General features: G+C 38.9%; 1 protein-coding gene across 1 annotated transcript; it reads left to right on the top strand.

Moving 5' to 3' along the window:
- Window positions 1–318: 318 nt before the first annotated feature.
- Window positions 319–17096, top strand: LRIF1 (ligand dependent nuclear receptor interacting factor 1). Its single transcript, XM_049765803.1, has 3 exons — window positions 319–431; window positions 14772–15044; window positions 16641–17096. The coding sequence occupies exons 1-3, from the start codon at window positions 429–431 to the stop codon at window positions 17082–17084; spliced, it is 720 nt and encodes a 239-aa protein (XP_049621760.1). The 5' UTR covers window positions 319–428; the 3' UTR covers window positions 17085–17096.
- The last annotated feature ends 7367 nt before the right edge of the window (window positions 17097–24463 follow it).

Below are 24463 nucleotides of genomic sequence, written 5' to 3'. Positions count from 1 at the left end.
GTGACGAAGCGGAAGCAGCGGGCCGAGCGCTTTCTAGTGGGCGGGGCCGGCTGCAAAGCGTTCAGTCGGGCGTGGTTTCCCCGCGGTGAGCTCCGCCTTCCGCGCCGAATTGAGCCTTTGGGGAGACGCGCTGGGGCGAAGCCCGAAGGGGCGGAGCTTCCCCTCCGTCGGCTGAAGACACACCCCGGGCCGTGGCGGAGCGCCGACGCCCTTCCTTCGCCTCGCAAAGCCGCCTCTGAGCGGAGCCGGGAGGGCTTGAAGCGCCTTTGCGCCGACATCCCCGCCTGGCTTTTGTGGCGCGAGGAGGAGCTGGGCCCGGTGTGTCCCGGATGCTGCGGCCTCCCCCGGCGCCTGTCCACAATGTCTAGCAATCGTCTCCCGAGAGTCTTGCTGAAGCCCGCGGAGGACGGAGCCGGCCGCGCCGCCCAATGGTAAGTAAGTGAGTTAGTGAGCGAGAGGCGACATGTTGCCCAAGGTCACTCGACTCGGCCGCCCGCAGGAGCGCGAGGCAAGTAAGTCCACCCGGGGCCGCCTGTGCCTGTGAGTGCGGGCGCGCGCGGCCTGCTCGCCCGGAGGAGAAACCGACGAAGCGCGCGCGCGCTCACTCGCTCGCGTCGAGGGAAGCTGCGGCGCCTGCGCGTCTCTCGAGCCGCCCGATGCCCCGACGCCGCCGCCGCCGCCGCCGCCGCCCACGCACGTCGCGCCCTCCCGCCCTCGAGAGCGGGGCCAGCCCGCCCCACGGGCGAGGACACGCAGCAACATGGCGACCGATCTCCCCCGAGGGAGCAGAGCCTTTGGGGGCGTTTGTTTCCCTTCTGGACGATTCCGACAGACGCCCGCGAGGAAGCCAGCACGCCCCCAAGCCAGTGGGGAGTTCGCCCCTGTGCGCTCAACACCCTTGCTTTTTTATTTTATTATTATTATGATGATGATGATGATCTTTGGTTTTGGGGTCCCACCCAACAGCGTTCATTGGCTCCTCCTGGCTCTACGCTCAGAAATCGCTCCTCTCAGGCTCTGGAGACCCCAAGGGATGCCTGCATTCGAACCACGGACCTTCTGCACACAAGGCAAAAAAAAAAAAAGCCTTATCTCCATGCTCTCTCTCAGGCCCCTATTTTGTATTTCCGATCCATTTTTATTTTTGACCACGTTGGATTACGAATTTTTCAAAAAAGTCCTAGTTTAAGGTCCATAGTGGCCTTGACTCGAATCAGGGCCATTGCATCCCATGTCCCCCTTTCTTTGACACCCCTTTTGCCCCCCAGGGCTGCTAGTCTAAGTGTCTCTAATTTGTTAGTAGATTGGATTTCGAGTCTGTGCTGGTTGGATTTTTTTTTGGATTTGATGTTGAAGTCTGATTTTTCTTATTTTTTTATTTCTACTCGATGATCCTACAGCGACTGTTTGGTCTTGGTACCTTATCTCCATTATTCCCCTTCAATTTGTGAGGCAGAACAAGACAGCCTTGATTTTTTTTTTAATATACGGAATAGGGAGAGCGATTGGGATTTAAATGATCAGCCCGGATCGAAAGAAAGGTTGTACGTGGGTTTTGTTTGTTGGTGTTGGGTTTTCTTTCAGTCGAATGGTGGCTTTCCAATGGAGGAAAAGGAAACATGGAAAATAGAGAAATTTTGTCTTGTAAAAGTTACCTACTAGCCTTTATTGAAGCTGGTAGCAGGAATACCATCTTTAAATTGGGTGTCTCAGTGGACAAATTCTATTTGGCACAGGGACGGGCCAGTATGCCATTATTTATAAAAGATAACGATTGATAACCATTTTTGAGGAAGTGTACCTCAGGGTTTCCTAGTTTTCCCTTTAAACCTTCTGTTAGCATCACCTGAAACTGGAACAAAATATATGGCAGAGTATTTTTATTTTTCAGTTACAAGCCCCATGGTTCATGGGCATGTAAGTCGCGAGAAGAAAAGTTAATGGGTTTTTGAAAAATGCAAAACAAAAAAAAAAAAAAACTGTCGAGATCCTGTAAATTAAAATGGAAAATAAACGGAAAAGAGCTTGTGGTTGAAGGAAATAAGACTGCTCTTCTTGATTTTTAGCTTTCAAGTACTATTTGTGCACCCAAGTAACTCGTTTTCAGTTTGCAAATCAGAAAACCTAGAGATAGTTCGACAGTGAAAACAATGGATAAATATTAAATATTTAATACGGAATGTAAGCGAAGCAGTGTTTAGCTGTCAGGTAATAATAGCGAATAAAAGACATAATGAAGTGTCCAAACAGAAAAGCATGTGCAATATTAAGAAATGAAATGGTTAATACAAAAAAAAAAAAAAGAAATGAAATGGTTTCGAAAAACAAAATTGGAGAACCACGAAAACAACACTGTTGATTTCAGCTCCTGTAAACTGCCAGCTTTTGTGTGTGTTCGGTGTTTGGGGTTTTTTGTTTGTTTGTTTTGAGTTCGGTTTGGGGGCCACGTCTAGTAGTGCTCGGGCCTTAACAATCCAGGCTCTCCACTTAGAAATCTCTCCTGAAGGAGGGGGTGTAGGGCGGAGGGGGCGGCTTACCAAGTACAGGGGCGTCCAACTCACGTGCAAGGCAACGCCCTACCGGCTATAATATCGCTATAATATCGGTCCTGTCAGCGTTTCAGATGGAAGTTGTGGGGAGAGGAAGGTGGTAGGAGGCTGTTAGATAGATAGCATAAAAGTCGAATCACTCGTAAAAGGCCTCATTTCTTCTGTCTTTTAGTAGGTTGGTGTTTAGTGACACGACTTCCTGTGTACTATTTCAGTATTGCTTTCTTTACAGAAATAATAAGCTTTACGTTTTTATTTATTGTGTACTTTAACTCTAATCTTTTGGTTACACTCTCAGATAATTTCGAATTCATTGGCATCATTTTCTTTTTTCTTTTTTGGTTTTTGGGCCACACCCGGTGGTGCTCAGGGTTACTCCTGGCTGTCTGCTCAGAAATAGCTCCTGGCAGGCACGGGGGACCATATGGGACACCGGGATTCGAACCAACCACCTTTGGTCCTGGATTGGCTACATGCAAGGCAAACGCCGCTGTGCTATTTCTCCAGGCCCATTGGCATCGTTTTCATCACCTTTGAGCGCATTTATTTCTTCAAATCCTTGGGGATATTTTATGATAAATCTTTCTGAAGCTATTTGACCTGTTTTGCCTGTTGCTTGCATATTGATTCTATTGTTTATGATAACAATAGGCTTTACTTAAATACAATTTTCTATCTAAATCATTTAATTAACGTCAGTTTTTCTTTTTGATATTTTGATGGCCAAATGATTTTCTCCGTAAACCTAAAATTAAAAATTGAAATGGAAGTAAGATTTTTTTTTTCATATTCTGTGGGTACTTGAGTTTTTCTTGTTGCTGCTTTTGTTTTGTAAAACTTTCAGTAGAAAGATACAAAATATTTAAATTTGGGGGGGGTCATACCCGGCAGCGCTCAGGGGTTACTCCTGGCTCTATGCTCAGAAATCACTCCTGGCAGTCTCGGGGGACCATGTGGGATTTGAACCACCAACCTTCGGCATGAAAGGTAACGCCTTACCTCCATGCTATCTCTCCAGCCTCCGATTTCAATTACTTTTACGTCATCAAAGCATAGACATCTAAATTCCATATTGAAAAGGAAAATTCTGAAAGATATTCGCGATAATAGACATTTAGTTTGAGGAAGGACTCTGCATTCAGTAATTACTTCTGGTGGTGCTCTAGAGATGCCGGGATCCAATCTGGGTATGCAATTATCAACGGTACTATTCAGCTTTGTGTTGTATTTTGCTTGTTTTTTTGGGCCACACCCGGCAACGCTCAATGCTGGCTATGTGGTCAGAAATCGCTCCTGGTTTGGGGGGACCATATTGGACGCCAGGGGATCAAACCATGGTTCGTCCTAGTCTAGTGCGGGCAAGGCAGACGCCTCACCGCTAGCACCACCGCTCGGCCCCGTGTTGTACATTTTTAAGTACTTTTTGTGCAAAGATTCCTTTAAGGCATAGAGAACGAGAATTGTAAGATTCCAGCAGCAGCAGAATTGGTTAATAGTGTGTTAGCTCTCCATTTAACGATGAATAGTTTATACTCAAGTAAATAAAATTCCAGCATGTCTGATTACTAGTAATTGATACTTAAATTTTATTCTCTACTACAAGCCAAATCAGCAGCAGCGTTTAGCAGTTTGGTTTACCTTGCTAAACGGGTTAGATTTTCTCTGAGATTGTTTTACTTGTTTTTGGGTCACACTTGGAAATGCTCAGGGCTTCTAGCTAGGCGTTCACTTACTTCTAGCTATTTATTCAGGGATCATTCCTGATGGGCTCTAGGGACCACATGCGATATAATAAAAACCTGTAATAGTATACTCGGAATAATGTGAATTAGGGTGCTTTGTGATCCATTACTTTATTCTCAAGTGCGGATCTAAAATAAGTATCCTCCATAGAGACATTGATTTGACTTAAGGAGAATCTTTCATTATTTCAAGTTATTTAGCTGCATTTGTCATTTGGTTTTGCATGGTATATTACTGTCTTTATTTTTGGGATTTGTGTCTAAGAGTCATAAACCTTATAAACTAAAAAAACTCTTAATCATTAATCTCCTATTTTATACAGTTGGACCTTATACTAAACTAAATAGTAGAGAGTGAATAGGCTTGTCCAAAAGACCATGTAATCCAGAATAATTTATTTAATACTGTTTACCTTCTATTTTCACTATAAAGTGAAATGATGTTATCCAGCTTGCTGGACTATAGAATTAGAGTGATTGGGCATTATTTATAATATATCTATTTTGTACATGATATACGGTATTTTGTACACATAGATGGTATATATAGTATGCCATGTATGTATGTACATTATGTATTTATGTCATATGTACACAGTGAATGCCATAGTAAGATGGAAAAAGTTTTAAATATATGTTCTGCAAAATGTCAACAGAAAGTTTTAGTTTTCAAAACTTGTAGTATTTCATCTCTAATATGTAAGTGCTTTATTATTTTTATTAGGGTAATAAAAATATCACAAGTTTTCAAGTGTGTGTTGGTCCAGAGAGATAATACAGTGAATGGGGCTTTTGCCTTGTGTGCGTGTAGGGGGGGGGGTGATAGGGGGAGGTATTTAAGGATGCTAACCACAGTGTTTTGCAAAAATCCTTGTATATTTTAAAAATGTATATAACACAAAAATCTCTAAATCACAGAGATTCTAAGTTGGAAGAAATAAAAGTGAATTTAATGACTAGTGTACATCTCATAAATTGTATTGAATTTAAACCTCAGATAAGTGCTTCATATTGTTGAAAAACAAAACAAAACAAAAACAGAAAGATTCAAAGAGTACTTAGAGTAAATGATATGCATGGAGTATTCCAGAAAAGCAGAAACCTTATTGGTAAAAACCTAAGATTTTATATTAATAAGTTATAGGTAGATACTGAATGGGACAACACTGCGGTTGTTGAGATAGCAAAATCTAACAAAGTTCGATGCAGATCTGATCTGAGATATAAGTAACAGTGGTGAATAGAGATGAATAAGAGCTGTGAAAAAGAAAACTATGGACTTCTGGTGATTCATTCAGTATACATTTATTGGATGCTGTTTTAAGTATTAATAGTTCTGTGAGTGAATCAAAGATGAGTAAGCAGAACAAAAGAATACTTGTGACTTTAAATGTTGGTGACCTGGATAATAGTATCCCTACATGAGTAAAAATGCTAGAGTACTAAATATCAATAATGAGTAATTTTATTTTGTTTTCTGAGCTATATCTGGCAAGGCTCAGGAGTCACTCTGGCTGTTTGGGTGACTATAAGATGTGTGGAGTTTGACTCTTCGCTTCCTGCCAGCATAGCATGTTCTCACCCATTGAGATTTAATCATTGAGTATCTACAGCCCCTGCAGATACTACCTTGAACAGTTTTCATATGAAGATGTTGGCAAGGCATTACAAATAGGGAAATGAAGTAGATACTAGGGGATAGACATTAAAGGTAACTCACTCTGAGCTATTATAAGGCTTATGTACATTTTATATTTCCCTACATGGAATATAGTTGAAGGAAATAGTAAAGCCTTGAAAATTGGTTCAGTCTAAGGAAGAATTTCTTGTAAGGAACAAGGACAAGAATTGTACTTTTAGAATGCTTTCTAGAATGGAGGAATTGAATAAGAAGCAAAATAAATATATAACAAATCTTGATAGGAAAATGATTAGGATAAAGGGAAAATTGAATAGCAGTTGTTTCAGCAATGACACTTAATGAGGCAAGAATAAAGACAGTATTTACCATGAGTAAATTTGGTTATCTTTGAAAATGAGATATAATGGAATAGAGGGTAAAAGTATATTGCTCAAGAGAGAGGTCTTTCTTAAAAAATTTTTGACGGGGTCGACGCGGTGGTGCTAGAGGTAAGGTGTCTGCCTTGCCAGCGCTAGCCTCGGATGGACCGGGGTTCCATCCCTCGGTGTCCCATATGGTCCCCCAAGCCAGGAGCGACTTCTGAGCGTATAGCCAGGAGTAACCCCTGAGAGTTACTGGGTGTGGCCCAAAAACAAAAAAAATTTTTTTTGACATATCAGTCACAAAGTTGGTATTAATTATGATTTATTAATACCATTTACTAGTTTCCTGTCACTGCATTGGGCACCTAGATTGTAATCTTCTATCTCATACGTTTAACTGCACTTAGTACAAGATCTTTTCTTTAGTGATCTTAAACACTTTTATTGTTAGCCATCCTCTTCTGTTTGTCAGTTTTAAATTCTATTTGTACAGAATTCAAAATTTAAATATACCATTTTCTAAACCCACAATCCTATAGTTTACTTGTTCTGGCACTCCTCTATTCTTTAACTTTGAACCTCTTATGTTTATCTAATTTCTCCCCATATTCCAATTCTAACCTTGTATGTTCTAATTTCCTTCTCCCACTGTTTAGATTCTGTTTCATTATGTTAATAATTGGTCAATACTCCGAACATCAGCTCTTCTTTGATTTGTTTGTTGTATCCCTCTGAAATGATCAAACACTGAGTGACTCAGTGATTTTTCTCTTTTTATCTGATAAAGCAGGGTTAATCTCACTGGAACACAGATGGAAATCAGAATAAATTCATTATCATTCCTTCAGAGTTCAGCTCTCTATGATAACTCAATTTTTCAGTATTCAGTATTCAGCTCATTTAAACATGATTTTTTTTGTTGTTGTTGTTGTTTTGGGGTCACATCTGCCAGTGCTCAGGGATTACTCCTGGCTCTACGCTCAGAAATCAATCACTCCTGGCAGGCTCGGGAAACCATATGGGATGCTGGAATTCGAACCTTCTGCATGCAAGGCACACACCCTACCTCCATGCTATCTCTCCGGCCCCAAACATGATTTCATATTCTTTTTATTCTCAAATATTTTCCTGTTTATGCTCGTATTTTTGGCAGGTGATAATATCTATTTCAAAGAGAAAGTGAAAGCCATGTTCATTGATTCGATCAGAATTGTATCTGCCTTCCAACACCAAATTTGTGAATGTAACTAGTTTTTCTTCCAGATTCCTAAGGAAGATACTTTTCTATTCTCTTTAAAGTTTGCTTATCCACCTACCTCCTTTGGGTTTTGGGCCACACCTGGTGACGCTTGAGGGTTTTTCTCCTGGCTGTGCTCTCAGAAATCGCTCCTGGCTTGGGGGACCATATGGGAAGCCAGGGATCTAACCACAGTCCATTGTAGGTTAGCACGTGCAAGGCAGATGCCCTACTGCTTACAGCGCTCTGGCCCCATCCACCTACATTCTTGTTTTCATTTCCTTCCTCCTTCTCAAACCTATATTATTGAAAATCTCATTTTCCTCTTTGTGACTTTGTTATCCTTGACTTCTTACTTAGTCATTTTATTCTTTCTTCTTATCCATCCTTAAAGAAAAAAGGTAAAAGTTTTTTTTCTTGACCTTATTTGACCTCCAACTATTTGTTAGTCTTTTTCTTCCCTTTGAAGTCAAATTTCAAAAGATTCACCTTTTTCTCTCCCATGCAACTTTTTTCCCCATCAATTTCTATAGATTAAATGACTGTGCCACCAGTGACATCTATGCCATTAATTCCAGCATGTATTTTAATTTCTTATCCTACCAGTCTCAGAAATCTTTAATTAACTTGCCTGGTTTTCATGAGAAGCTCTCTTTCTTTGACTTTTATTATGTCAGAATGGCTTGATTCTCTTTCTTTTCTTTTGCTTTATTTTTTAAACCACACCCAGTGGTGCTCCAGTGATTTATTCCTGGCTCTGCACTCAGAAATTGAGTGGCATTGCTTGGTGGACCCTGTCATATGCCAGGGGTCAAACCTAGGTGAGATAGTACAGTGGGTAGGGTGCTTGCCTTGCATACTGCTGGCCCAGATTTGATCTTTGGAACTGCATTTGATTCCTGGTACACTTCCAGGATTTATTTGGAAGAGTCAGGAGTAGAGCATCACTGGGTGTGGCCCTAAATTTAAAAAAAGTAACTCAATCTAGAGGTGTTTACTTGGTCTAGAATAATGACAGTCTGATTTGGAAAGAATTGAATAGATTGAGGGAATTTTACAATATCAATAGGTTTTTGTGAGAGATTGAGTGGAAAGAATGAAAAGCATAATGGTTATGATTTAAACATCTAAGATTGATGGTATGACATTTATCAGATTAAAAAATACACTGAGGGTGCCCGGAGAGATAGCACAGCAGCATTTGCCTTGCAGGCAGCCGATCCAGGACCAAAGGTAGTTGGTTTGAATCCCGGTGTCCCACATGGTCCCCTGTGCCTGCCAGGAGCTATTTCTGAGCAGACAGTAACAGGAGTTAACAGTTACAGGAGTAACCCCTGAGCACCGCTGGGTGTGGCCCAAAAACCAAAAAAAAAAAAAAAAAAAAATACACTGAGGGTCCAGAGCAATAACGTGGTAGGGCTTTTGCCTTGCAAGCGGCTGACCCAGGGTTCGATCCCTGGCATCCCATATAGTCCCTCAAGCCAGGAGTAACCCCTGAGTGTCACCGGGTGTGCCCCCCCCAAATAAATAAAGACTGATGTAATCGTTTGGGGGTTGGATGGGTATAGATCTTTTAGCCGCATTGAGTTTTAGGTGTATTTGAGATTGTGAGTGGATCATGAAGGTCAAAAGGAAGCGTCTTATATATAATGTATGAATAAGTATATACAACATCTGAATCTCAGAAGAGCTAAGATATAAATACTTGGCTTATTGATGTAGAAATGGTGATTTCACTACATATATGTGTAAATATATATGTATGAAATATTAAGGACCAATGCTTGTAATAGGAAGAGAGTATTTCTGATTAAATTTTGGGTTCCAGTCTTTGAATGTTAATTCAGATTACTATCTCTCCTTTCCCTGGGTAGGATAAGTTGGGAAAGAATATCAATGAGTCATTAAAAAGGCAGGAAAATGTTATACCTAAGAAATCCTATGAAGAAAATGAGAAAAAGAGGAAGATGTTTGAATTGATCCAAAGGTGAAGGTCGTTTTGGAGATTGGAAGGAATTGGGCTAGAATTTAGATGAGAGGAGATTTTTAACTATGCCCCAAACTGTAAGAGAGATCAAAGTGCCACACACTTGGTTTCTCTAGACCAGTGATGGCTAACCTTTTTGAGCCCGAGTGCCCAAAGCGTCTCACAAAACCAAAAGAATTTCCTCAGAGTGCCAGCACTTTGATTAAACCTTCATAACAAGATTTTAGTATCTAAAAACTTTATAATTTTATAAATTTATTAATTGCAGACCTTCCCGCATGCCAGCTGCAAGGCCTTCGAGTGCCACTGCTGGCACGCGTGCCATAGGTTCACCAGCGCTGGCTCTAGAGAATAAAACTAGTCCCTAGTCTGTGAACATCCTATACTTGTGGAATCTCAGCCTTTCCTTTTTTCTCCTTTATTTCATTTTATAAAATTGCCTGTGTACGTGTGGGCAAACCCAGCAACTTCTTTTTCTTGTAGGAATTTCTGGTTGAACTAGCTTAGATTGAGCTATTTCTATTAAAGACATATACTGAATATTTTAGGTTTCGCAGATTAAATGACACTTAAACTAGTCTGTTGCTGTTGTAGTAAATTATTCATATATATTTAGTTATAAAGTGCAATTGTGTACTAATGAAACTTTTGGATGCTGGAAGTTGAATCTCAAAATTTTAATTTTGTGATTCCATTCCATCTCTTGTGTCCTACCAGAAGCGACCCTGAGCACGGCAGGGTATAGCTTACAAAGACAAGCAAAAATAATAAATCCATTCTTAGTTTGTAGTCCACACAGTATCAGAAAGATAGCCTTATTTAGCCCACTTGTCACTCATGCTAAATCCTAACAACAAAAATGCAGAGTCCATAGGCCCAACTTGTTATAAAAATTTAGGTAATAAACCTACCTTTATAGGTGTTTAGAATTCTAATCATTTCATTGCCTTTAAATTTTTTCTTTTGCTCTTAGTAATATAGAATATGGACTCTGCATTCACTAATGTCTAGAATTTAGTTTGCAAGACAAACTATAAAGAATTAAAAAACCCAACAACCCAGAAAAAAGTTGATAGCAACTTTAATATGTGCCATGATGAAAATTTGCAGATACTGTAATTATAAATAAGGATAGGGTCATATAAACAGCCAGAGAATATATCTTTTTAAAAAGTAAATTTGGGGCCAGAGCGATAGCATAGCTGGTAGGGTTTTTGCCTAATACGGGACTGACCCAAGTTGAATCCCCAGCATCCTTTATGGTCCTGAGCATACCAAGAGTAATTCCTGAGCACTGCCTGGTGTGGTCCAAAAGCAAAGTACAATCTGTGCCGAAAGTCAAAGTGGGTGGGAGAAGATTGTGGCGATAGAGAGATAACATGTATCATGACCCTGAATGCCATGAGGACTTGGTGTTTTTCAAGGACTAAGGCGTAGTTTTAGGTATAAATAACGTGTGTTATCTGTATTCAAAAAAATTTTAGGGGCCGTGAGATAGCACAATGGTGGTACATTTGCCTTGCATGCAGCCGACCTGGGACAGTCCCGGGTTCGATCCCCAGCATCCCATGTGGTTCCCCAAGCCTGCCAGGAGCAGTTTCGGAGCACAGAGCCAGGAGTAACCCCTGAGCACCGACAGGTGTGACCCAAAAAAACAAAAAAAGGGGTGGGGGGAGAGAAACGATAATAAAAGAAAAATTTAAATAGTTGACTGCACTAACATTGTTATTGGCATTTCTTAATGTTAGACAATCTGTAGTAAGAATTAGCTGGTAAACATCAGGCTTAAAGTTGGCTGTGTAAAAATGTAGACATATTGGCTTCCAGTATGTTCATTTGAAAATGTTTAGATGGCAGTGCTTCTATTTATGGATTTATGGGAAATTGAAACTAAATGAGTAATGGCCCATTCCAGAGGTATTTTGTCATCAAATTTCACATATGAAACAGTAATCAAAAACTAATCGAAAAATAAAACTAATTCACGGTAGTCTCTAAAATCGTGACAAAGTTAAGGTCTTACTATAAAAGATGTTTTAAACAAAAAATGGAATCTGAGAAGAGAATTATGTGTCATCATTAGTGGAAAGAACACAAAACAGATTGGATAAGGGATGGGGTGAACTAGGAGAAAAAGTGAGGGAAATCAAATAGTAAAATGGGCTTCTCAGGTGGACAACAGAAAAAAATTCAAGAAAAAAAAAGATACTAATAGTTTTTGGAGAGTTTATCCCTAGTTGACATAATTTTATGAAGCGTAAACACCTTATAAAATCTACTATTAGTTTTACGAATTAATGTTAATAACTCCTTGCCTGATCATGTGAGAAATTTTAAATCAAAACTGACTATATCTGTTACCATTTTTCATTTCTAAAAATATTAGTTTTTCATCATTTCACTTTGAAAACAAAGTGAATATATTTTCACATCTTTCGTATAGTATTTGTGTGGATATATTTTAAATAAAATGTATATACCATGTAGTATGTTTGGTTATTTACTCATAATGTTCTTTTAAGTGTTTCAGGCTGCATGTACCAAGTAGTTCAGACGGTTGGCTCGGATGGAAAAAATCTTCTGCAATTACTTCCAATTCCTAATTCCTCTGGAAAACTTATACCACTAGTTCAATCTTCAGTCATGTCTGATGCTTTGAAAGGGAATACAGGAAGTCCAGTTCAAGTTACTTTTAAGACTCAGATTTCCAGCTCTTCCACAGCTGCATCAGTTCAATTGCCCATTTTTCAGCCAGCCAATTCATCAAATTATTTTCTTACAAGAACAGTAGATACAGGAGAAAAAGTTAGAGTTACTACTATGGGAACTGAAAATCTTTCCTCGTCAGTTTCTAAAGTTCAGAGTCATGGTGTGAAAATTGATGGACTCACCATGCAGACATTTGCTGTTTCTCCCTCAACGCAAAATGACTCATCTTATTTTATAGTAAATGCCCCGGGTATTCCAATGACCACGAAGTCTCCAGTACCTTCTGGGCATCATTTACAGATCCCTGCCCATGCTGAAGTGAAATCTGTACCAGCGTCATCACTGCCTCCTTCAGTTCAGCAAAAGATACTTGCGACGGCAACCACAAGTACCTCCGAAAAAGTTGAGGCCTCCCAAATACCAACTGTTATTTATGTGTCTCCTGTAAACACAGTGAAAAATGTAGTGACCAAGAACTTTCAAAGCATTTACCCAAAACCTGTTACAGACATAGCAAAGCCATTAATAATCAATACCACACAGATTCCAAAGAATGTTCCTAAAGAGACGCAATTAAAAGGTGGTCAGCATTCTCAAACTGCGCCAGTGCAATGGATTTTTCAAGAAAGTCTACAGTCTTCTCTTGTTCCTGTTAAATCTTCAAATAATGTTGCTTCAGAAATTTTAAAAACTTTTGTTGATAGGAAAAGTGTGGGAGATAGTACTATAAATATACCACCATTGAGTACTGTTGGTGCCAGTGGGACACAGTCCAAAAGTATGCCTATTAAAGATAATGCTTTGGTTATGTTTAATGGGAAAGTTTATCTATTGGCTAAAAGGGGAACTGATGTTTTGCCAGCACAAATTGACCAACAGAATTCTGTTTCTCTTAATGTTCCACCAAGAAAAGATGTATCAAAGATAGTGGGCTCAACTCCTGTCACAGAAATATCCAGAGAGGTTGTAAATATTGTTTTGGCTAAAAGTAAATCTTCCCTGATGGAGACAAAATCAATTCCAAATACCCAGTTTTCTTCCATGGCCAATCTAAGTGCAGAGAAGAATAAAAGAGTGGAAAAACCATCTCTTTCTACCCCAAATTTACAGAATAGGAACCAACCCATTAATTGTTTAAAACAGAGTAAACCTTTATTCCAAAAGCCAGTACTTCCAGATGGATTTAGTACAGGACAAAATTCCCCCAGAAAAGAAAATATCATCCAGAGCATAGAGAAAATAAGTTCCTCTTTTGATGCAACAACTGTTACTTCTCAACAGTGTGTTTTCAGAGACCAAGAATCAAAGGTAAATTTCCCACGTTAGGGCATTCTTTTTTATCTACGTAGACATTTTTCTTTTTAAAATTCTTTTAAGTTATGTGTGATACTCTTTTCCTCCCCCATCCCATTATCCACTCCATCACACACATGAGTGCTTAAATTATGTGAAAACTTGAATGGAAAGGAATTTTTTTGAGGAGTATAATTGAGAGACTAAGCAATACTTTTCTCAAGGCATTTTGGCATACCAAATCTTTTATTTTGTTTTTTTGGGTCATACCTGGCAGCACTCGGGTCACTCCTGGCTCTATGCTCAGAAATTGCTCTTGGCAGGCTCGGGGGACCATATGGGATGCCGGGATTTCTGCATGCAAGGCAAACGCCAAGAGCAACATGGGTTAGAAGAGTTCGAATGGTAGTGTGAATTCATTAGTGAAAGTGTGTGTCTTGGTGTATATACATGCATATATGCAACATATACATATATAGTAGCTTTTAATACATGAAAGCAGCATTACACATAATAGAAGAGCTTATGGAAGTTTGTGGTAACGGAGACCTAGTAATTTTTTAAGCAGTTGTTGAAGATAGTATAAAGTTAATCAGTATCTTTTACTCTTGCAATAAGATTTATCAGTATCTTTCAAAGAGTTGTATTTGTGTTTTGTTTTTTGTTTTTTTTTTTGGTTTGGTTGGTTGGTAGATAAATTTCCTTTTTTCTTTTTTCTTTCAGACTCCTCATCTAATTACCTAACATATGTACATGATTACCTTTCTGTTCTACTTATGTGTGTCCACTAAATATTTGTACCTACGTTGTCCTTATTAAGAAGTCAGCTGAGTAATGCTGGTGTTTTCACCAGATCAGTACATATCGCATTGAGTTCCAGAGATGTAAGGAGGTGATTTCTGATTAAAGATTAAAGATTATAAGATTAAAGAAAGATTGATTAAAAAATAATAAAAATAAAAGACTTTTTTTAGAAGACTAGTTTTTAAATATTACATAGACTATTCTTTACTTGTGATTAGTATTGCTTTGGGGAAATTGACTACTTGATAACTTACTACTACAAGAAAATAAATGAGAAAGTAGATGAAGGGAAAATTTTAAGCATGTATTCAGTTAAATTTAATTGTTGTGTTGTTGTTTTAAGTGGTGGTAAGATGATGGGAATGAAAACTAACCATTATGACTTCTAGTCTGATAAAGTAGCTTAAGTAATTGCCAGTTTGTGTGTTTTCTTTTCCTGATTTCAGATCCAGAATGAAATGGCATCAACATTAGAAAAAGTTACTCCAGAAAGAAATGACAAGGAAAATTCTGGAGGGAGAATCAATAAGGCATCATGTCTGAAGAGTGATGCTGAGTTTAAAAAGCTATTTGGTCTTACTAGAGATGTGAGAGTATGCCTTACACGGATTCCTGACCTTTTGGGTTCTGGAGAAGGTTTTGATTCCTTTAGCAATTTGATGAAGAGTGATACTAACAAAGACAAAGAGTTTGCAAAAATGAAGGAAGAAAAAAAGCAGGTAACAGATTTTAAAATGTCCTTTGTAGGTATTCCAAAGATAGATGATATATTAATTTTCTTGATTTGATTATTTTTTTTATTGTTAGGTATTAACATAGTGATAGTTGTTACCAAAGTTGCGTGTGTGTTTTATACCAAAATCTGTTGAAAAGAATGGTATGTGCACAAGTAAAAATGCAGCCCACAGTTCAAGATTTTTTTTGGGGGGGGGGATCACACCCGGCAGTGCTCAGGGATCACTCCTGGCTACTCTCAGAAATCACTCCTGGCAGGCTCGGGGGACCATATAGGATGCTGGATTCAAAGCACCGCCCTTCTGCGTGCAGGCAAATGCCTTACTCCATGTCTCCATGCTGTCTCTCTGGCCCCAGTTCAAGATGTTTTAAGTGTTTTTATATACATACTTTTATTTTTTTAATCATATTTATAAGAAAATGACTATAGCTTTTAAACCTGCTAAATCTACTTTGAAGAATTTAGGTAATCCAGTGTAGGGAAATAATCCAGTGTAGGGAAAACCTAAACATGCAGATAGATGTTCAGCTTATTATTTTTTTTTTGTTTTTTGGGCCACACCCATTTGACGCTCAGGGATTACTCCTGGCTATGCGTTCAGAAATCGCCCCTGGCTTGGGGGGACCATATGGGACACCGGGGGATCGAACCGCGGTCCGTCCTATGCTAGCGCTTGCAAGGCAGACACCTTACCTTTAGCGCCACCTTCCCGGCCCCAGCAGCTTATTATTTTAATACAAACATCTATTAACTACATGCTTAGGGGCCAGAGAGAATACAGTGGGCAGGACACTTGGCTTGCATGTGACTGACTTAGATTTGATTCCTGGCACCACACTAACCTGAGTGGTGGCACCTGAGCCCTGCCAAGAAAGATCCCTGGCCACAAAGCCAGGAGTTATCCCTGAGCACAGCAAGGTATGGTCCGAAGACAAAAATCTACTATTTAATACTGATAAGATACATTTTTATAACTTTATTGTGCAGCTGTACTTTTCAATATTCATACATTGTTTAATGTCCTGCACTTCAGGGACATTTAATCTATTTTTTTTGTGTGTCTGTGTGTGTGTGGTTTTTGGGGGGGTCATACCCTGCAGTGCTCAGGGTTTTATTCCTGGCTCCAGGCTCAGAAATTGCTCCTGGCAGGCACGGGGGACCATATGGGGCACCGGGATTCGAACCGATGATCTTCTGCTTGAAAGGCAATCGCCTTACCTCCATGCTATCTCTCCGGCCCCAACATTTAATCTTTTCCGATGAAAATCATTTTTTGGTCAGTTTTTTTTTTTAAATTCTACAGATGTCATTATATTTTGCTGACAGATTAATACAGTTCATAATAATACTTGAAATACTTGAACAGAAAAGTGTGAATTAAACTATTCTGTGTGATTGCTATTGGGACAATACATTTCATTGTGTTACCATGTGGTAGACATTAATTCCTTGCCACAAATTTTCTTAAGAAATTTTGTTGAATTGCAAAATATTTGTATCTACAAACTGTTAAATTTTAGGCACACTATACAAAGATAGTAATATTTTGTTTTTCCTTTAGAATCATTCAACACTGCAGCAGGGTTTTAATAAGAAAAGAAAAGTGAAAACCTTTAAGAAGACAATGGGTTACACCAAGAAGAGAAAAATTGAGAGCACTCTTAACACACCTGTAAATGGAGGAACTAAAGTCTCTAATTCCCAAAGTATCAGCAGTGTTCTACCAGCTTCAAGTGTATCACACCATAACCTCACAACCTGCAACAAAACTACCAGGGAAGAGACGAGAACTGAAACAGAACACTGTATTCGTGAGAACCAAGAGAAAGTCTCACCGAGTACAAATGCAGCTTTTGAAGAAAGCCATTCCTTTAATGTGAATTATACTGAAGATGTTTTCCCCATGATACCTCCACAGTTAGAAGAAACTGTTAGGGATGAGAAAATAAGAAGACTTAAGCAGGCACTGAAGGAGAAAGAAGCAGCTCTTGAAGAAATGCGGAAGAAGATGCACCAAAAATAATAAAAGTTAACTACATATATGATAAATAGTTGTTTTTCCATTTTTTGTATTAATTTTAGATTTAATCTGAAAATGTCTTTGAATATGAAACTTGTTTTTCATTAGTTGACTAAAAATACAGAAAATGGTCGATTCACATATGACTTGTGTAGTCTACAAGGGGTATCAGAACTTTTGTCTAGATACCCTTTTTTGGAAGAAGGAAAAATTATATTTTCTCTTTTACTAGATAATCCCCAAGTTTGAATATTTGTGTAATTTTAAATTATTTCTATCATTAGCTAAATTGTTCAGCAATTACTAATTATTGTATTCAATCTAAATTAACAGTCCATATACTGTTTTTCAGCAGAATATACCAAATTAACAGTTCACACAAGTGAAAATGAACTCTAAATTTAGATCTGTTCATGAATTTGTATATGTACTCATTTTTTACATTTACCCATAAATACCTTCTTTTCACCATTGTGTCATTTTTTAAAATTTTCTGAAGTTTTCTTTGAATATTTTATTTAAAAATTTAAACATTGAAATGACAGACTTATAAAAAAAGAATGACAATTTTTAACTTTTATGAAATAGTTTTATATTTAAAACAGCTTTAGAATTCAGGCCATATAGTGCATTGATTTCTTAATCTGGTATGTTATTCTTAGGTAAATGACATGACATATTGTGTGAAAAATAAATCTGAAAAATAGCTATACTTTCTCTAGAAAGACAAGTCAAATCATGAAGCAAAGCAACTTAGTAGTCTATGTAGTCCTATAAGATTGAAAACTAATTTCTTAGCCATGAATATGTACGTCAGATCAAGAAAGCTGATTTAGAACCTATATATATATGGAAGTCCTTCAGCCAGTTAGTAGGTTCAAGAGAGCATGTCTGCTTTTTTTAGGTGACATTCTCCCTCATAAAGTTTTGGCTTCCACTATTCTAGTCAGGCAGGTGACAGTACAGATACTCTTGGCTTAATGACCAAGTTCTGTTTCAAAGACTTGGTTGTTAAGTGAGGAACTGCATGTACTGTATACAGTAGTACAGTATATGCATAGTACTTGACAATACAGTATTCTGAATACATAAAATAACAAGAATGCTCAAAAACTTTCATTTGTTTTAATTTGCATAGGTTGTGAAATTTACACACAGTACTGCAATGTATTACAGAACATAAAGTTAGTAAAGTAGGTACATTAAAGCACCAAAAACCACAGTACTGTATTGTAGAGTGTACAAGATGGAAAAGGGATATTTAAAATAAATAACGGTGAAGATATGGTCGTAAGGGTGAGTGGTCACTAAACAGGTAGGTCGTTAAGCGAGGAGTATCTGTATATGCAGCTTTGAGTCCCTTTATGAACTAGGCTGTTATGATCAGTTTGGCTGATCTCATGGATTACCTAAGGGGGTTACCCTATAAATATAATCTTAGAGTATATTTTTATCCCAGTTTAAGAGGACTTTGGTGCCCCATAGCTGGCTTTGAGATTCTCTGTTTGTATAGGTCCTATTCTAAAGACTTCCTTTCTGGATTTATGCAAACCAATGTAGTGCCATGAAGCATCAAAATATATTGATGGTGCCAAGAAGAGAGTAAAGCAAACATTCCTCACTTTGCCCATGATAAGATGCAATCTACCCGTTTGCTGTGGGTCCTAGTTAAAAAGATATTTGTTAATATCTGTAAAGATAGAACATACAGTTTAAGTAGTATATTCTTCCCTCTTAATTCCAAAAAACCCTTTTTAAGAGTCCAATTTCCTTTTTCTTTTGTTTTTGATTTGTCTTTTTATGTTGTTTTTGTTTTTTTCTTTGTTTGGTTTGAGCCACACCCAGTTATGCTCAGTGGTTACTCCTGGCTCTGTGCTCAGAAATTACTTATAGCAGGCTTTGGGGACCATATGGGATGCTTGGGGATTGAACCTGGGTCAACTGCATGCAAAGCAAACCACCCTGCCTTCTGTGCTCTCTCTCCCTAGCCCAAGTGTTCACTAATCTTAATCTGGGTCTGTCTAAGATCCTTTTCTATCTACCTCACCAAAATGTATTAGAACAACTCTACAGATACCGTTTTTCTATTAGTGTACTTATTTAAGCACCATGATTACAAACATGTTTGTAGTCACAAAAAAGTACACTCACCTTCACCTGTGCAATCGTCCCACCTCCAGTGCCCCATCACCCTCCTTTCCCACCCTTTCTTTGAGAAAGGCATCCTGTTTCACTCACTGCCATTATCATGATAGTCACTGGTATATTTTTTCTTAACTGCACTCACCAGTCTTTGTGCTAAGCTTCATATCATGGGCTGGTCCTTTCAAACCTCATCTCTAGTGTCTCTAAGAATTATTACCATACTATCTTTTATTTTTCTTAAATTCCACAGAATAGTAAGACTATACAGGTATCATTTAAAGACCTTATAACAATACAGTTTGAACATATTTTTCTAATAATTTTGTACATATCTATATTTATTATAACCACATCTTACTGGTTTTAACTCATTTATCTTTATGAACTTAGTAAAATTCGATCTCCCAAGAAATTTGGGAACAGATCACTAATCAACTTTTCAACTAATATGACAAAATTGTGCTCTAGAATTTCTGTTAAAGACTTGCCTAAAAAACTTTCCTGAATACAAGGTATTAGAATATTTCTAAATTTCTTTTTTTGTTTGTTTTTGTTTGGGGGGGCCACACCTGGCGATGCTCAGCCATTACTCCTGGCTCTGCACTCAGAAATCATTCCTGGCAGGGGCTGGTGTGGTGGCTCAATGGTATGGCTCAATGGTAGGGCGTTTGCCTTGTACACGGTTGATCTAGGATGATTTCTGAGTGCATAGCCAGGAGTAACCCCTCAGCATCACCAGGTGTGGTCCAAAAAACAAACAAAAAAGAAATCGTTTCTGGCAGGCTCCAAGGACCATATGTGATGCCAGGGTTTGAACTTGGGTTTGTTCTGGGTCAACTGCATACAAGGCAAATGCCCTACTGCTGTGCTATCACTCAGGCCCCAATAATTCTAAATTTCATAAACCTTCAGAATGTTCATAACCAATGATCTTATATATTTGGCAAAATGTTTCTTTCACGTTGTAAATTAACCAGAATATACTTTTTAAGTTTTATCCTTAGAACACTAATTACTAGGAAAAACACAGACTTAGAAAGGTTTAAAGCACTCATACAAAGATTTCACATTTGTTTAGTTCTCTTAAGGTTAACACTGGTGACAAAGCAAACACAAAACAGTTATCTTAATAGCATGCATTTCCATCTACTGGGCAGACTAACAATATAGTCTGAAAAAAACTGATCACAGTTTTTACCAAATTTTTACATTTTTACCGAATTCTCCATTCTGGGAAACAAAGTTGGAGCAGTTCTTTTCAGTGGCAGCTAAGTTTTAAAATGGCTCTCTTTCATTATGTTTTTCCTGTAAGATCTGAGTCAGGATTGGGATTTAGGCAGGAAAAGCTTTCAGACTTTTTCCAAGACACAATGCGATGGGCTTTAGGCTATCAAGATGTCCAAAATATCCCATTAATACATTCCTCAATGTATTAGATTTTGATTCAGTCCTGTGCCTCTCAACCTGATTTGGAAGTTATCAATGGAAATCATTTTGATCAAAAGTTTTGAAAGACCAACTTTCCTATTTAAGTAACAGGAGCAAAATTTGATCCTTAATCACTGGTATGATAAAAGTTTTGAATCTAATTTTATAACACTAGAAATCTGTTTTTAACTTATTACTCTTTGAACCTGTTTTTAATTTTCAACTCAAAAGATTTTGGGGTCAGACATTTTAATAGTCCAACGCAAAAGCAAAACAAGCCTTTGGTTTTTACCAAATTAAATTATCAGCACAAGAAAACATTTAAATCACTGTTTATGAAACATAAAACCTTTCATTAAGATAGTTTTGTTATATGTAAACAAAGAGCCTGTTATGTAAATTATTCTAATTTCTTATTGAAATTGGCTAAAACCTATAAAATAAAAACCTTGCACTTTCTCAGAGCTAAAGGACCCTAGTTCTAGGCTCTTGAATAGGTTCTAAAATACAGATTCTGAAGCTAAAGAGAATTTCAGATGTTAGGAAACGTTTTTTTTTTTTTGTTTTTTTTTTTTGGTTTTTGGGCCACACCCAGTAACGCTCAGGGGTTACTCCTGGCTATGTGCTCAGAAGTTGCTCCTGGCTTGGGGGACCATATGGGACACCGGGGGATCGAACCGCGGTCCGTCCAAGGTTAGCGCAGGCAAGGCAGGCACCTTACCTTTAGCGCCACCGCCCGGCCCCAGGAAACGTTTTTAACTTTTTTCAATAACTGAGAATTTCAGTTTCTCCGTAGACTCAACATTTTATTTAGAAATGTTTCACTTTACAATGAGGTTCAGTGAGGTTCAAAAGAATCTAAACTTAAAAATTAGGTTGGGGCCCAGAGAGATAGCATAGCGGTGATTGCCTTGCAAGCAGCAGATCCAGGACCAAAGGTGGTTGGTTCGAATCTCGGTGTCCCATATGGTCCCCCGTGCCGGCCAGGAGCTATTTCTGAGTAGACAGCCAGGAGTAACCCCGGTGTGGCCCCCCCCAAAAAAAATTGTTGGGTTGCTGGGGCCGGAGAGGTGGCGCTCGAAGTAAGGTGACTGCCTTGCAAGCGCTAGCTTAGGACGGACTGGACCGCGGTTCGATCCCCCAGCATCCCAAGCCAAGAGGGATTTCTTTTCTTTCTTTCTTTCTTTTTTTTTTTTTTTTTGCCAGGAGCGATTTCTGAGCGCTTAGCCAGGAGTAACCCCTGAGCGTCAAACGGGTGTGGCCCAAAAACCAAAAACAAAAAAAATTGTTGGGTTGCAATCACTCTGTCTTCTAGTGATGAATGTATTTGCCCAGGTCTAAAGATTTCTACTTGTCATTTCAACCTGGTTCTAACATCCCAACATTCCATATAAACAAACAAATTGACTAAAAACAGGGATATCCACCACAAGGTAGATCAATTAGGTGCCAGTAGATCAACTCAGTGTTTCCTGATCTCTAATTGGGTGTGTGTGTGTGTGGGGGGGGGGGGGAGCTGAGGTCTGTCTTGAAAGAGAGGATGTCTCTAAGGTAAATAAAACCCTGTAGGCCAATTGAGACTACCTGTTGTTTCCTGACCCTTCTTCCAGTCTTTCCCGTCTCATTGAAACAAAGAGCTCTTTGGTTATCAGTTAATCAAATAATGACCAAATCATTGTAAACATAAGCCTGTGAGACATTACTATTTCAACTTTTTACAAAACGGTCCAAATGCAAAGTGATATTACGTAAATGCCATTTACTGGCCATCTTTCCCATCTTTCTAGATTATATTTGGTCCAGGTGGTATTAAAAGGGCAGATAAGGTACTTCTTTTAAGCCCATCTAATTATAGTTAACCCAGAAAAGAATCTTGAGGGACTGAAGGTGAACCTCCCATACTTTTCTGAGTAGCACCTGTGAAAAGGAGAAAACCTAAAACAAAATGGTTCCTTGACCTTTATTTTTCCTTTTGCTTTGTGTTTTTGTTTTTTAATTTTTTGGTTTAGGAGCCACACCCAGTGACGCTCAGGGGTTACCTCAGGCTATGCATTCAGAAATTGCTCCTGGTGTGGGAGACCATATGGACCGGGGATCTAACCCAGGTTTGTCCTTGGTGAGGCTCCTGCAAGGCAAAAGCCCTATCACTGTGCTATTGCTCTGGCCCCTGTGTCCTTTTAACTTCTGAGAGAACTTTAACCCCTGATTTACAGAGTGGACTCTAACCCCTTTGTTTTACCCCTTTTTTGGCTTTACTGAGAAGACTAACCCCTTTGCCTTTTACCCCTTTGTTTTTTATTTTTGTTTGTTTTGTTTGTTGTTTTTAGAGAGTCATTGGATTGTACTTCTCCATCACTAACCTCTGGTCTGCCTTGCATCCCAAGCATCCTTGGGGCTGATTGACCTGCCTAGTTCTCTACACTACCTTAGCTGCATATCAGCTTTTGAAGACCTGGCTTATGGACTGGGAGAAAAGTTCTGTTTTGTTGTTGATAGTTGTCTTTGGTCTTTTCTGATCAAGTTCTGCGTTTGTTTTTCAATTCTACTTAGATCTAATCTCAATTGCCTCCTGGTGATCTCTAGTTCCCTCAATTAAATTGAGGGCAGATTATCTGTAAGAGTTTCTGCCTAGAACTGGATTTTATGTCATAATCTCCCAGAATCCTAAAACTCTTCCACTAGGGCCCGGAGAGATAGCACAGCGGCTTTTGCCTTGCAAGCAGCCGATCCAGGACCAAAGGTGGTTGGTTCGAATCCTGGTGTCCCATATGGTCCCCGTGCCTGCCAGGAGGTATTTCTGAGCAGACAGCCAGGAGCAACCCCTGAGCAATGCAGGGTGTGGCCCAAAAACAAAACAAACAAAACTCTTCTACTAGTGTGTTTCCTTTTGCCACACCCCCCACTGTTGTAAATGGTACACATGAGAAAAACAAAGGAGTGCCTCCTCACCAAGAATTATTGCAGTGCACCCAAATTTCCTTAGACTTCCAAAGAGGCATATCTCCATGGATGATTTTCATGATTACCTCTTCCTTTGAGTTATTCATGGCAAAGTCCTTTTGTGGTCACCAATTATGATGCCAGTAAAGGTCCACAACAGACTAGCTCTTTTAGGCTTTCAGGTCCATCATCTTCCCTCAGAAAATTTTCAAGGGTGGAGACTGGCAGTTTAGTAAAAACAAGTATTCAAAGGTTGAGGAAGGGGAAAGAGAATAATGGAAAGAGTAATGTGCTCAAGAGAAAGTGTGCTTCTCATAAGGTTAGGAGAGCCCTGGTATACAATCCAGCAAGAAAGTAGGAAAGTACACTTCTCAAAAGAGGGGAGATGTTAGTGCATGTAGGGATCATGTTTATGGCCCTAGGGAGCACATGTGCCCAGGAGTGATTTATTTTTGAGTGCAGAACTAGTAGTATAGTAATATTGCCAGATGGGGTTATCCCATTCCCCTAAAAACCAAGAAGGTAGAAAAATTAAGGTGCTCGCTTTGTATCCAGCTAACTGGTTTTATCCTAGGCAGTGGTTTGCCAGCAGCCCCAGAAGTAATACCAGAACAGCCAGGAGTAAACCCTGAGTATAACTGTGTGACTTAAACAACCACATCTTTTAAAAAAACTACTTCAGACCAAGGTATATAGCAAGTGATAGAATTGTGCTAGTCATGTGTGAGGCTCTAAATCATGTTTGGGCCCTTGGTACCACAGGGTCCACAGTGTCCCTTGTTTCTGGTGGCCTTTTAGGCACCACTGGACAAATATTGGACATAGTAGCACCCATTTTTAAAAGTTTGCAGTTCAGTGTTTTTAAATTT

This window comes from Suncus etruscus, chromosome 19 (assembly GCF_024139225.1).
Source record: "Suncus etruscus isolate mSunEtr1 chromosome 19, mSunEtr1.pri.cur, whole genome shotgun sequence".
NCBI classification, from domain to species: domain Eukaryota; kingdom Metazoa; phylum Chordata; class Mammalia; order Eulipotyphla; family Soricidae; genus Suncus; species Suncus etruscus.
The sequence above is the reverse complement of the archived record's forward strand: the minus strand, read 5'-3'. Positions and strand labels throughout refer to the sequence as shown.

Bases quoted from the DNA above. Each gene is read 5' to 3' on its own strand.
- LRIF1 (XM_049765803.1), top strand. The intron at 15,045-16,640 runs GTAACAGATTTT...TCAACACTGCAG, and splicing joins TGAAGGAAGAAAAAAAGCAG to CAGGGTTTTAATAAGAAAAG.